Source organism: Zea mays, chromosome 2 (genome assembly GCF_902167145.1).
Source record: "Zea mays cultivar B73 chromosome 2, Zm-B73-REFERENCE-NAM-5.0, whole genome shotgun sequence".
In the NCBI taxonomy this organism is placed as follows: domain Eukaryota; kingdom Viridiplantae; phylum Streptophyta; class Magnoliopsida; order Poales; family Poaceae; genus Zea; species Zea mays.
In genome coordinates this window covers 70197430-70211041 of record NC_050097.1, presented here as the reverse complement: position 1 = coordinate 70211041, position 13612 = coordinate 70197430, and the positions used below count along the sequence as shown (strand labels likewise).

At 51.7% G+C, this 13612-nt stretch overlaps 1 protein-coding gene across 1 annotated transcript; it reads left to right on the top strand.

Annotated features, from left to right (window-relative positions):
• The first annotated feature begins 5172 nt into the window (after positions 1 to 5172).
• LOC100285772 (uncharacterized) lies at positions 5173 to 7342 on the top strand. Its single transcript, NM_001158662.1, is given in 4 exon segments — positions 5173 to 5406; positions 5701 to 5861; positions 5952 to 6019; positions 6097 to 7342. Coding segments are annotated over 4 exon segments (1356 nt in total). The 5' UTR covers positions 5173 to 5332; the 3' UTR covers positions 7150 to 7342.
• The last annotated feature ends 6270 nt before the right edge of the window (positions 7343 to 13612 follow it).

The window sequence follows — 13612 nt, the reverse complement described above, 5'->3', positions numbered from 1 at the left end:
GAAAATGTGCAAAGGCCCCTATTTGGCATGCCAATTGTCGGTGTTTTAAACAAGCACCAATGAGTAAATTTGTGTATGCACATTTTGGGCCTGGATAGTGTGCACAATGGACACAAGGGTTATACTGGTTTGGGCTGAATGACCCTACTCTAGTCTTCTGTGGCTTGCGCTACCGGCACCTGATTCTCGTAGTAGGGGATTACAAGCGGGCGAGAGAGCGAGAGTTCACAAGTCTCTCTGTGGTTGTGTGTTTCTATCACACTGCATGTGTTGTCTTGCTTTGTGAGGCTGACCCCTCTTTTTATAATAGAAGGAGGGTTCCCTTACAATGGCGTCTCCTAGAAGGGATTGTAAAAAGGTAAAAAAACATTCATATCCTTCGTTAACTTTTGTCGTGTGGCAGTTCCTTTCCTCACGTTGTTCCTTAATCTTGTCCCAAAGATCTTGTGAAGATGGCATGATCCATATTAGCGGCACGCACCCAGGGTGGTCATCATTACGAGGTTTTTTCCATATCTTCCCTTTACGTCGACCTTCCTACTTCGTAGCTCATGGGCCTATTTCCCACGTGGGGGTCACAGAGCTCCTCGGTAGGCTTCAGCCTGGTCATGAGTGAAATGGGGACATGTTCTGACCGTGTCGTACCCTATCGATCGACGTGATAATGGGGTGCACATCAAACTGGCGGTGCAGTCGACCTGAGTTCATCGAATCCACTCAAGTGGATCTTAACTAGCTCACCTGACCCCCCCTGTTGGTTTTTCGCCTTGTCCGACACCCATAGTTTGACCCCTGAAGTACCCTGTGGGCGGGATGGAGGCTAGTGGCCTAGGAATGGTTTTCCTAGAACATCTCTCCTTGCTAACTTGTGGGCCCAAGGACCCGGGGTTTTGTACCCCGACATCATGTATACTTCACAGAGCTTGTCAGACAATACACTCAAGCTGCAATTTATGGCTATCACATTATCCTTATCGAACTCAGTGTATTTTTTAATAGTTATAGGACCTTCACAAGGTTTGACAATCTAAGACTTGTCCATGGTAGTGAGCCAAAAATTAGGTTTCGTGGACCATTTTTTAAAGTTGGATCCACTAAACTTCTTAGGTTTATCACATCATCAAAGCTATTACCCATCTTAAGATGCCTATTGGGTTTTTAGGTTGTTAGAAGATTGTACACCTTTAAGATTAAATTAATTTCTAAAGCAATCACTACACGAATAATGCATAAACCACACATAGCAAATAAAGCATATCCACATAGAAAATTAAATACCATTTCAACTTTTTTGAGAGTCGAAACATCTCAAACCTAACCAGATTTTATATAATAAAACAATAACATTTATGATACCAAATAAATATCATTAGATTTTTATAATTGCTTTTTATAATAATACATATTCGATGTCATAAGTCTTTTACTTTTTATAATTTCGATCAAATTTGAGATGCTTTGACACACTAAAAAAAGTTGCGGTACCTTATGATTATTGGAGGTAGGAAGTATATTACAATTTATTATTATTTAGAACGATTACTGTATATCCAGCATGGAACTTGGCTCCCATCCTGCGGAGGTATCATATATATTATGTACGGTGAGAGGCTCTTGCTGTCAAGGAAAATATATATAGTTTGCAAGGATATACAAATTAAGCAAACCACTTGCAAAACTAACTGATTGTAGACTTGTTGGAGGAGTCCATAATGACAGTATTTGTCCTTGTACACTGGGAAAATTAGTACATATGAATCGTACGTGTTTTGTTCATTAACGGGCTAATAATGGCCCACTTGCCTGTGGTTGCCCTCCGCCTCAAGCTTCAGCCTCTTTAGGCTTTGTTTAGAGCAGCTCTAGCTCTAGAAAATTTGATGGATTTAACACAATAGATCATTATATGCTCTAGAAAAACGTAGAGCTAAAGTTGTAAGCCTTTCAAAAACATTTAGATAAGTTATTTTGTTTATTATTTAGATTAAAAATATTTTTAAAACTAATTAAACTGATATTATAAACTACAACTCCACACTGGAGCTGGAACAAGTAGCCATCCCAAACACCTCTCAGTTTAGAGTCAACAAAGGAGATTATCCTTCATAAATGATGGCCACTTGCAAGACTTTTCCTTGACCAAGTGCCGAGAGAGGAGCAGAATAATGCTGACCAGAGATGGACTGCATGAAACCATATTTGCGTAACTAGTCGGATGGAGACTTACAGTGTACTAAAATGGATAATATGCACGAGATATACCGTTTTTCCCCACTATGTTTGTGTAATTAGTGACCTGATGGAGTTTTATGGGAGAGATATATGGCAGTCACAATTCATATCACGATTCGAGGAACCCAAGTAATAACAAAACATCATATATATCAAAAAAAAAAATCCCCCATTTGAACTAGTAACGCTTATCAACAAATCTAGAAGGATATCTCTTGTAACAACGACCGTATTCATGTCCCTTGCAGAATTTCGGATCCAAATTCAGTCTCGCAGTGTTTTATTTGTACGTGGACATATTCAGATACGGACGAGAGATTCGCAGTGACCAAAAACTTGGGGGAATGAATCGACCAAATCGAGCCCCCCAAACCAACCGTGCATGCATGTGATGTGAAGGACACAGATTGCCGCCAAACCTCGGTCCTCCCGAGAACTCCACGAGATTCCAATGGACGACGACCGGCTTTGGCCTTTGCCGTCAACCTCCGCGCCCGGCCTGCTTTCAACACACACTCACTCTCTCTCTCTCTCTCTTCGTACACAAGGAAAGCCAAAGGCTTTCATTCGTGGTTGCAATCCACATATATATATATATATATTTTTCCAAAGCGAAAATGTGTCCGCGTTTCCGCTAGTCAAAAAAGGCAGGCAAGTTTGCTCGGCACCAATGCCAGCGTGCATACGTGTGGAAGGTGGCCGTCCAGGTCCGGCTAACATACAATCTTTGCTTCACCGAGAAGAAGCAGAGGAAGGACGAGGGATTGGAATGGCTTTTGGGTTGGGTTTTTTTTCCTTCTTCCAAAAAAAAAGATATACCGCGGATCACAACTAGTAGTGGCCTTGCTTTCTTTGAAATTAAGAAATATATATCACGCACCTCTATATGGTAGGCCTACATAGTCTGGGGGCAGGCAGATCTCTCTAGTCGATCTATCAATAAAACATGTGGCGTATATATATATGGTCATACTGGCCGTCTATAGCTATATTACTTGGATGATTTAGTTTTGTTAGGAAAGGAAAGGGTTAGTCAGAATACATGGTTCAGAGATCGCCAAAATCACGGACACGGAGCTTGCTTGGGTACGGTGACTACCGCGGGCTTCTTGCAGAGGAGAAATAAAGGGCAAGGATCCACACGCCCTCAAATACCATCGATCGACTTGATTAATTTACTACTCATGGTTGAAATGGTAGCTAGCAAAACATATATAAAAGCGACGAATAGTAGCTTACCTTTTGGGGTTGGCGTGTCACCAGCACCGATCACCGCCTAACCACAAAATATGTATGTATATTCTCGAAATTGCCGTGGAGGTATTTTCTGAAGCAGACGTACGCTCGTCACGCAGATCATCTGATCTTGTAAAAGCCAATGTACATCATGGCAGTTACTGTCACTGGCTCACTCCCATGTAAAATAAACAAAGTCCTGTATAAGGGTATAGTTTTACAAACTAAGGTTATCTCCCGCCATTATTACCCCTCCTAAATCCACTCTATTTGTACTTTCTATTTATATTTAAATCTCTCCCCTCAACTAATCCCCCTATTCTACTCATTTCCAATCATCCCCCTATTCTACTCTTCAATCCTTTAACTGATATATTTTGTCTTTTATACATCACTATTTAGAGTTTTAAAAAATACTATCATATACTAAAAAAATTAATTATGCCATTAAATAGACTAATTAGTGGAAGCCCCTTGCTCACCGGGCCCCCCGATCCGGATCCATTGGAGAACGCCAGGGCATTCGACATTTCGACCTCGAGCAAACAGGGGGAGCGGTCCGGGAGACAGCCGGAGGTGGTCTAAGGCCGGCAGCACTATCGACTGTGCTATTGACCATAGTCGGTTCTTATCTATCGTAGCATTCTAGTGCAATCTTTACCGTCACTCTACAGGCATCTCAGTGTCACTTAAACTTTTTCTCTTGTAGACTTCTATTTGAAATGAAACACACGTTTAATTAGAAATAAAAATCTATCTAGCACATACCTTCCAAATGACGCGAACCAATTTGAAGTTGCCACATTGGGAGTTGTCCACTATAAACAAATTGTATATTGTTTAACTATATCTCTTAACCATTATATCTATTAAAAAACTGATTTGGCATGTATGTTCCTGATTTTTTACAAATAAATAAAATTGTTAATTTCATTTTTAAAAATATTAAAAATATTTTTATTTCATTTAATATAACACTTAATTATTTTAATCCTATTTTAGTTTTAATTTATTGTGTATGTTTATTAATATAACAAACTTCGATAAGCAACAAAAGTAGAGTCAAATATGCTTTTAAATTTGTACTATAGACCATATTTGGCACAACTTATTTTTAGTTTTTTTAAAAATTTAAGCAGAAGCTCTGTCAAACAGGCAGCTTCTGCAACAGCTTATCAGTTCAGCTAACAAGCAGAAACTACTTTTCATTAGCTTCTTAGATAAGCTGCTTTTTAACAAACATTAGCTATGCCAAACATGACATAATTGCTTTTTTCAAAGTAGCTATGAACAACTAAACTTCTTTGATTTAGCTTCTATTTTACTAAAGTAGAAACAGGTTTTAAAATCATATCAAACACCCTGCAGGATTGAAGGGGATTAGAGAGAAAATTAGTTAATTTTTACCTCAATCTCCTTCAACCTTGAAGGGGATCTAATGTTTTCAAAGTAGCCCTTAGTAAGGTTGTAGCGGGTTAAAATATCATGGGCTCTTGATTTGATCCTGAAAAAGTACCACCTCCAAATAGTTTCTCGACTAAAAAAACTCGTAATTCAGCAAATGAAGCACGAGGAGCAACAGCAAGAATACAAAAAACATATACCGGAATCAATTATTATTATCCAATTAAACGGCGGGGCAGCATCGCGACTAAATCTAACCCTCCATTATATATACAAATATCCAAGCTATTCCGGCAGAGAGGAGCGCATCGCATCAGCGTCACCAATACCACGCGAGCCGTCCCCCCCTCCTTGTCCATCCCCGGCCGGCACGACGAACCGCCTGAGGAGGGAGCAATAGCTCGGGGCTCTCGCTCTTGGCTGCGTGTCTGAAGCTGTTGATGCGAGTGAAGGCTCGGTTTCCATGGCTCTCATGGCGGCGGGGATGGACGACCACGACGAGTACGCCAAGCTCGTCAGGAGGATGAACCCGCCCAGGTGATTCCTCCATCATCTTCTTCGGTTCTTTGCCCTCAATTCCTCAGGTGTCATCTTCATAGGGTTCTTTATTACTCATTCGTACTACATAGATAGCTGTTGTCATCTCCTTTTCAACCTTTGGTTGAGCGATTCTTGTCCGAGTATCTTCAGTTTCTTGTTTTACCGAATCCATTCCGATTTGTGCAATTGGTTTGCTTCTTGGTATGCTTAAGCCAAGAACAGAGTAGCATGGTCCTCTGTTTTGGTTGGATGTCTCGCTGCTCCGATTGATTACTGACAAGAAAATCGCAGGGTTGTGATCGACAACGAGGCCTCCGACGACGCCACCGTGATTAAGGTAGACAGCGTCAACAGCCACGGCACGCTGCTCGCCGTCGTCCAGGTCATCGCCGACCTCAACCTCGTCATCCGGAAGGCATACTTCTCCTCCGATGGAAACTGGTTCATGGATGGTCAGTTAGTACCCAAATCCTTCTTCGCCTTGTTATTTTTGCTACTCCATAGATGTCTGAATCTTTCTTTTTTTCATCTTTGTCCTTCAGCGTTCAATGTCACCGACCGTGACGGCAACAAGGTTCTGGACGCCTCAACCATCTCCTACATCCAGAAGGTAATCGACGGGTTCCAGAATGTTCTGGGTTCCTGAATGATTTGATTCTGACCCAGTTACCGTACTGTTCCTCGCAGACGCTGGAGGTGGACGACTGGTACTACCCGGGGGCGCACAACACGGTGGGCATCGTGCCGTCGGGGGACTACACCTCCATCGAGCTCACGGGCACGGACCGCCCGGGCCTGCTCTCCGAGGTGTGCGCGGTGCTCGCGGCCATGGGCTACGCGGTCCAGAGCGCGGAGCTGTGGACGCACAACACGCGCGTGGCCGCCGTTGTGCACGTCACGGACGCCGAGACTGGCGGCGCCATCGAGGACTCCGCCCGCATCGCCGACATCAGCGCGCGCTTGGGCAACCTGCTGCGCGAGCACAGCGACGTGCGCGCTGGCGGCGGCGCGGGCAGCCTGGCACTCCACAAGGAGCGGCGGCTGCACCAGATGATGTTCGACGATCGGGGAGTGGAAGGCCACGCCGCGGCCGCGCCGCCCGACGGCTCGCTGCGGACGGAGGTGTCCGTGACGCATGCCGAGCGCGGGTACACCGCCGTTGTGGTCCGGTGCCGGGACCGGCCCAAGCTGCTGTTCGACACCGTGTGCACCATCACGGACATGGAGTACGTGGTGCACCACGGCACCGTGAGCGCGGAGCCCGGCGGCGGCGCGTACCAGGAGTACTACATCCGCCACGTCGACGGCCACGCCATCCGGTGCGAGGACGAGCAGCAGCGCCTCGTGCGGTGCCTGGCTGCCGCCATCGAGCGACGCACCGCCGACGGACTTGAGCTGGAGGTGCGGACGGGAGACCGCGCGGGCCTGCTCTCGGACATCACCCGCATCTTCCGGGAGAACGGGCTCACCATTCGCCGCGCCGAGATCTCGTCCTCCGACGGCGAGGCCGTGGACACGTTCTACCTATCCGACCCGCAAGGCCTCCCCGTGGAGACCAAGACCATCGAGGCCATCCGTGCACAAATCGGCGAGGCCACGCTGAGGGTGAGGAACAACCCGTTCGGTACCGGGGACGACGCCGACATGGCCGGCGCTGGCACAACGGCGTTCATCTTCGGGAACCTGTTTAAGTTCTACAGGCCGTTCCAGAGCTTCAGCCTCATCAAACTCTACTCGTGATGCGCACTTGGGTAGCAATTTTTTCACATGTTTTAGATAGTTTTTACTGTGGTTAGCTGTTCTGCTCTGGAGATTTTCCAATAGTGTGTAAATATGGCTATGGATGATGATGGCGATATATACGGATACAGTCCAGTGTAAGTATAAGTATATAGTTAGGCAAGGTTATGTAGCTGCATTGCATGGTTAGGAAGAATGATAGTTTTATTGTAGCTCTATAGCTTCCAACAAGTTAGTGTATAACAGCATCTCTTTGAGACTCTTTATTTTTGGCTCTCTACTCTTTATTTTGGCTTTCTATTTATCTCTTTATTTATATTTTCATAAAGATTACATATCACTCAGGGGCGGGCCTCATTCAATTCAATGGTATTCAATTGAATATCCATTATGTTGACAAAAAAACAATATATATATATAGTATATATACATAGGAAATAAGAAATGAATCAAATAAGTGAAGGAATTTCTGTTAACTTAGACCAAAATATCTCCAGCTCTCCTTGCTACTTCCCATACCCACCTAGCCTAATACATTGTTGTGTGATTGTGTCCTATGAGATCCAATGGAGTGATATAGCCCATCTTAGTATCTTACGGCAAAAAATCTCCAAACCCTATTGTCGTACCAGGGAAGAGCTGTCAGGTCGTGGTGGGACATTAGCGACAGTGCGAGGCATTAGCGATTGGAAAGAGCCAAATATGATAAGTATCTAGCCAACAATAATTCGATTTAAATTTTTTGAAATAGTTGTATGAAATTTGATTTTAGTAGGCTAGTTATTGAATTGGTTATGACTATATTGTGTGTGCTTAATTATAGATTATATATAATTAACTATATATAGTCTAATAAACAAGCTTTAGGTCTACTAATTTTTTTTCCGAATACCCGACTTCTAAATCCTGGGCCCGCCACTGCTTCAACAGATTATCTATCTAGTTTGGTTAGTCACTTGGCTAGCCAGATTTAGCTAGTGAGAGAGTCAATTTAAAGAGTCGGATAGTGTCGGCGTTTCGACCCCGGGGGGTCCCTGGACCGACGAGTAAATTGTCGCTGCGTGTCCCAGCCCAGATGGGTCGGCGCGAGACGGAACATAAGGGGGAAAACAGTAAGGGGAAACCACGGCCTCGTGTTGTCCTGCGGCTAGGGCGGATGCGCTTGCAGTAGGGGGTTACAAGCGTTCGCGCGCGAGAGAGAGAGAGGGCGAGAGCCTTGTGCGCCAGCCCGTTCTCCCGCGCGACCACCTTCTCGTACGAGAGCCCTGGACCTTCCTTTTATAGATGTAAGGAGAGGGCCCAGGTGTACAATGGGCAGTGTAGCAACGTGCTAACGTGTCTAGCGAAGGGGAGCCAGAGCCCTATGTACATGCCGTCGTGGCTGTCGGAGAGGTTTTGGCGCCCTGTTCATGTGATGTCGTGGTCGTCGGAGGAGCGCTTGAGCCCTGTGGAAGTACAGCTGTCGAGGCTGTTGGATCCTTGCTGACGTCTCCTTGCTTCCGTAAGGGGCTGAGAGCCGCCGTCGTCATGGAGCACGCGGGGTGCCATCATTACTTGTTTTACCGGGGCGAGCCAGATGGGACGCCGGTCTTGTTCCCCGTAGCCTGAGCTAGCTAGGGGTAGGGTAATGATGCCCCCCCTGTGACGTGGTCGGTCCGAGCCCGAGGTCGGGCGAGGCGGAGGCTCCTCCGAGGTCGAAGCTGAGTCCGGGCCTAGGGGTCGGGCGAGGCGGAGACCGTCGTCCGAGGTCGAGGTAGAGTCTGAGCCCCGGGGGTCGGGCGAGGCGGAGACCGTAGTCCGAGGTCGAGGTAGAGTCCGAGCCCTGGGGGTCGGGCGAGGCGGAGACCGTCGTCCGAGGTCGAGGTAGAGTCCGAGCCCCGGGGGTCGGGCGAGGCGGAGACCGTCGTCCGAGGTCGAGGTAGAGTTCGAGCCCCGGGGGTCGGGCGAGGTGGAGACCGTCTTCCGGAGTCGAAGCTGAGTCCGAGCTCAGGGTCGGGCGAGGCGGAGTCTGTCTTCCGAGGTCGAGGCTGAGTCCGAGCCCTGGGGTCGGGCGAGGCAGAGCATTCTATGGCGCCCGAGACCGGTCTTGGCGGCTGTCAGCCTCACCTTGACGGGTGGCACAGCAGTCGGAGCAGCACAGGCGGCGCTGTTTTCCTGTCAGGTCGGCCAGTGGAGCGGCGAAGTGACTGCGGTCACTTCGACTCTGTCGACTGAAGAGCGCGCGTCAGGATAAGGTGTCAGGCGATCCTTGCATTGAATGCTCCTGCGATATGGTCGGTTGGCGTAGCGATCCGGCCAAGGTTGCTTTTCCGCGAAGCCTGCCCGAGCTAGGCCTCGGGCGAGTCGAAGGTGCGTCCGTTGCTTGAGGAGACCCTCGGGCGAGGCGTGAATCTGCCTTGGTCTACTGTTCCTGCCCGAGGCTAGGCTCGGGCGAGACGAGATCGTGTCCCTTGAGTGGATGGAGCCTTGACCTGAATCGCGCCCATCAGGCCTTTGCAACTTTGTGCTGATGGGGTTACCAGCTAAGATTAGGAGTCTTGGGGGTACCCCGAATTATGGTCCCCGACAGTAGCCCCCGAGCCTCGAAGGGAGTGTTAGTACTCGCTTGGAGGCTTTTGTCGCACTTTTTTGCAAGGGGACCGGCCTTTCTCGGTTGCATTTCGTTCCAGTTGGTGCGCGCGAGCGCACCCGCCGGGTGTAGCCCCCGAGGCCTCGGAGGAGTGGTTTGACTTTTCGAGGTCTTAGCGCGTTTCGTGATGCTTCGACCGGTCTGGTTGTTCCCTCATGTGAACTGGCCGAAGCCCGGGTGCATAGTCAGGTTCCAAGTTCTCGGGCTGGTATGTTGACGCTGTCAACGGTTTGGCCGGAGCCGGGTTTGCGAGAGCAGCCCCCGAGCCTCCACACAGAGCGAGAGAACGGTCAAGGACTGACTCAGCTTTTTTCATACGCCCCTACGTCGCTTTCCGCAAGGAGGAGGGGGGGAAAGCGCCATGTTGCCTTCGGAGGGCGCCGAACATGGTGTCTCCAGTGAGTTGCTAACGGGTGATCCGAGTGGACGCCCGTGCCCCGTTCGATAAGGGTCGGCTAGTGGCCCAGAGGCGCGCTCCAAAAGTACCTGCAGGTGATTTGCCGGACCCGGTCCCGTTTGATAGGGTCCGAGGGCTCGATGCCTCCCTCTGATGGGATTCCGTTACAGAATCGCTCCTACGGGTCTCGGAAATGTCCTAGGGTACCTCGGGAGCGTAGCACGAGCCTCGGCCATGTATCGGACGTACCCAGAGTCATCCCTCGCTCTGCGTGCTCTGAGGCGGCTGTCGAACCCTTCGGGGGCCAGCCTACGAACCCCTGATCAGTAGTGGGCGCGGAGCCCGAGTGGCCTGAGGCGGCTGTTGAACCCTTCTGAGGGGCCAGCCTTCGAACCTCTGACCAGTAGTGGGCGTGGAGCCTGAGTGCTCTGAGGCGGCTGTCGAACCCTTCCGAGGGGCCAGCCTTCGAACCTCTGATCAGTAGGAGGGCTCGGGGCCCGTTTCCTTCGCGAAGAAGGATCCTTTCGGAGTATCCCCTTTCCCGGTCCCTGTAGCAAGAGAGAAAGGGGAAGGGAAAAAGGGATATGAAATCGAATGACGTGGCGTACCTTTTTTGACGCGGTCATCATGGCGGGGGTGAAGCGTCGCCTGCTTCGCCTGCCAAAGGTGCCGCCTGTCCTACCGCAGAGTTAATGCGACGGGACGAGTCATTCGCGGGGCAGCCGTTGTGTGTGTGCGAGCCGTTCGAGGAACGGGCGTTTCGCCTTTGAGTTTTGAATTTCGCGGCGGGTTCGGGCGAAGTGTTGAACGGGTCTTGCCTAGGCCTTGTCCGCTGCACCGCCACCTCCTTCGCTTGGTGATGGCTGATCGGGTGACCGTCGTCTCGCTGCGCGACCCGTGGCCTTTCTCTACCGTCACGGTGGATGATTTGGAGTACCTTGTTCCCGATGGCTTGCTTCGTCCCCTCTCTGGTGACCCACAGCCGGAGTGGATGGCCCCTCCGAGCGGAGCCGCCCCATCCCCGCTGTTGGGGTATGTGCTGAGTTTCGTCTCTTTCCACGAGCGGGGGTTCGGAGTGCCAGCGAGTCGTTTTATGCGGGCGATTCTGCATTTCTACGGGGTGGAGCTGCATAATCTCAGCCCCAACTCCATCGCGCAAGCAGCCATCTTCGCGGCAGTTTGTGAAGGGTTTTTGGGGATTGACACCCACTGGGATCTGTGGACCCATCTCTTCTCCGCGGAGCCTTTTGCCTTGGCGACGGGGGAGAGGAGAGTTCACATGGTGGTGCGGGCCGGTGGCTGCATCCTTCAGTTGAGGCAGGCGCGTGCGTAGCAGTACATCCCTGCCATCCTTGCCTCTTCGAACAAGGGGTGGCAGCGCCGGTGGTTTTACCTTCGGAACGACGAGGGGAGGCTCCCATCGTTTTCTCAAGAGTGGTGACCACCGCCGACACCAACTGGCGCTATGGGGCCCCGCGCGAAAGACAGAAGAATCTCCAGCCCCTTCTGGAGGCCTTGCAGGAGCTGCGAGATGGAGGGCTCACCGCCGCGGGGGTGGTTGCTACCATCCATCGCCGGAGGGTGCTCCCCTTGATGGAGCGGTGACTGTCGCTTTCGGAGATGATGCCGGGGGTCGACCTGGAGGGTTCGCAGATGTCCTCGGTCCCCCTCCCCGCCGATGACCTCCATAGGCGGGTAGCCGCCACGGTAGGAAAGCTGGACGCTGGTGCTCTTACCCAGCCCTCGATGCGCCTCGAGCGCGGGTGCATATCCCTGGTGAGTGTCCGCTCCTTCTTCCTTCTTGTGTCAGATTGCCCTTGGTTCTCACAGCCGAGACTTTTCGTTCGTCTCCAGGAGGTGGGGTTTCACAAGCCTTCCCTGCCACCGGTCCCGGAGGATGTGGTGGATCGAGCCGCGCGGAGGGTTGTTGCGGAGAAGAGGAAGGAGAAGAAGGACGCAGAAAAGGCTCGGGACCGCGAGCGAATGCGGGCTCGGGACGCCTTGGAGAGGCGTCGTCGGAAGCAGGAGAGGGACGGGCTCCCGAGGGAGCCGTCGTCGGAGACGCCTGATGACGATGATGATGACGATGATGACGAAGACGACGACATGGCGGCCCGTCTTGGCCTCAGCCCGGATCTGAGGCTGGGCCAGGGGTCATCGAGCCAGCCCCCGAGTGGGCTGGCGCCGTCGGTATCCGGGGCCGGGACATCAGGGTCCCGGTCCGAAGAACAGGGGCAGGCCGAGGGGGTACTTGACCCCTTGGCCGAGGTAGTTGAGGTGACCCCGGGGAGTTAGGCCGACCCGCCTGTTCCCCAAGAGCCGTTGCTTGTGCCGACTGCACAAGAGGCTGATCCTCGGGTCGTCGTGTCTGCGTCTAGGCGGACCGTCCCTCTGGCGCCTCGGGCGCCCGAGGCAGGGACGGTGCCGAAGTCGGCAGTGGGGCGAACCTTGGTGGTACCTGCGGGGACTGAGGCTCGAGGGGCCTCCCCGCAGGCACGATTGGTCGTGGCTCGGAGTGGGTAAGTATCTGAGAATACCTTTGTCCCGGTTCCTTCTTCGTATGTCCTGATCCTGCCTTTCCTTTTCCTCCCAGCAAATGGAGGCATGGCTCGACCGGTCTGGCTCCCCGGAAGGTCCTCAAGACGGCGTCGGCTTCTGCAGCCAGTGTCGCACCGGGCCTCGCCGGCCGGCTAGCCTCCACACAAGGTGCCTCCAAGCAGGGGGCACAGGTGGCACAAGTTGTCGTGGGGTGAGCTCCCGAGGCCGACCCCTCCGTCGAGGCAGCCGCCGTGCCGATGGAGACTGCTGGAGTGGCCGCGGCCTCGAGCCCACCAGACGCGTTGCCGGCGCTGGCATCGGCTTCTGCCAAGGCTGTTGTCGTTCTGGCCGTGGAGCCGCCCGTCGCCGCCGATGTTGGGATGGCCGAGGCGCCGCCACTCGAGGTCGGCGATCGGAAACCAGCCCCCTTGGCCGAGGAGGTATCCGATGCGCCGGCTGCAGGAGGCGCCGACGCCTTGGAGGAGGGAGGCGCAGAACCATGGCCCATCCTGGGGAGCGGCGACCTCGTCCTCGCGCGGAGAGGTCCCAATGAGCGGCGTGGGGAGAGGCTCCGGTTCTGGACCCGTGGTGCTTCGGAACCCCTCCTCGTTCTTGACGATGAGCGAGAGAAGCAGACTTGGGGCGAGCTTCGCGAGTGCGCCGAGGCGATGGTGGGGTCGCTTCGGTCGACCCTGGAGGCCCTTTCCAGGGACGTTCACAGGATCCTCCAGGTGAGGATTTCAGGCATACCTTTCATGTGATCAAGGCATTCTTTGTAACGCCCCGCTTCCCTTCCTCAGGATCTGACGGATCTGAGCATCGCCAAGTCGTCGTTCATCCGCCGCGAGGCCGACGTTTGGGGTTCGCTGTGGTTCCTGAGGACCACGCTTGCCGAGACC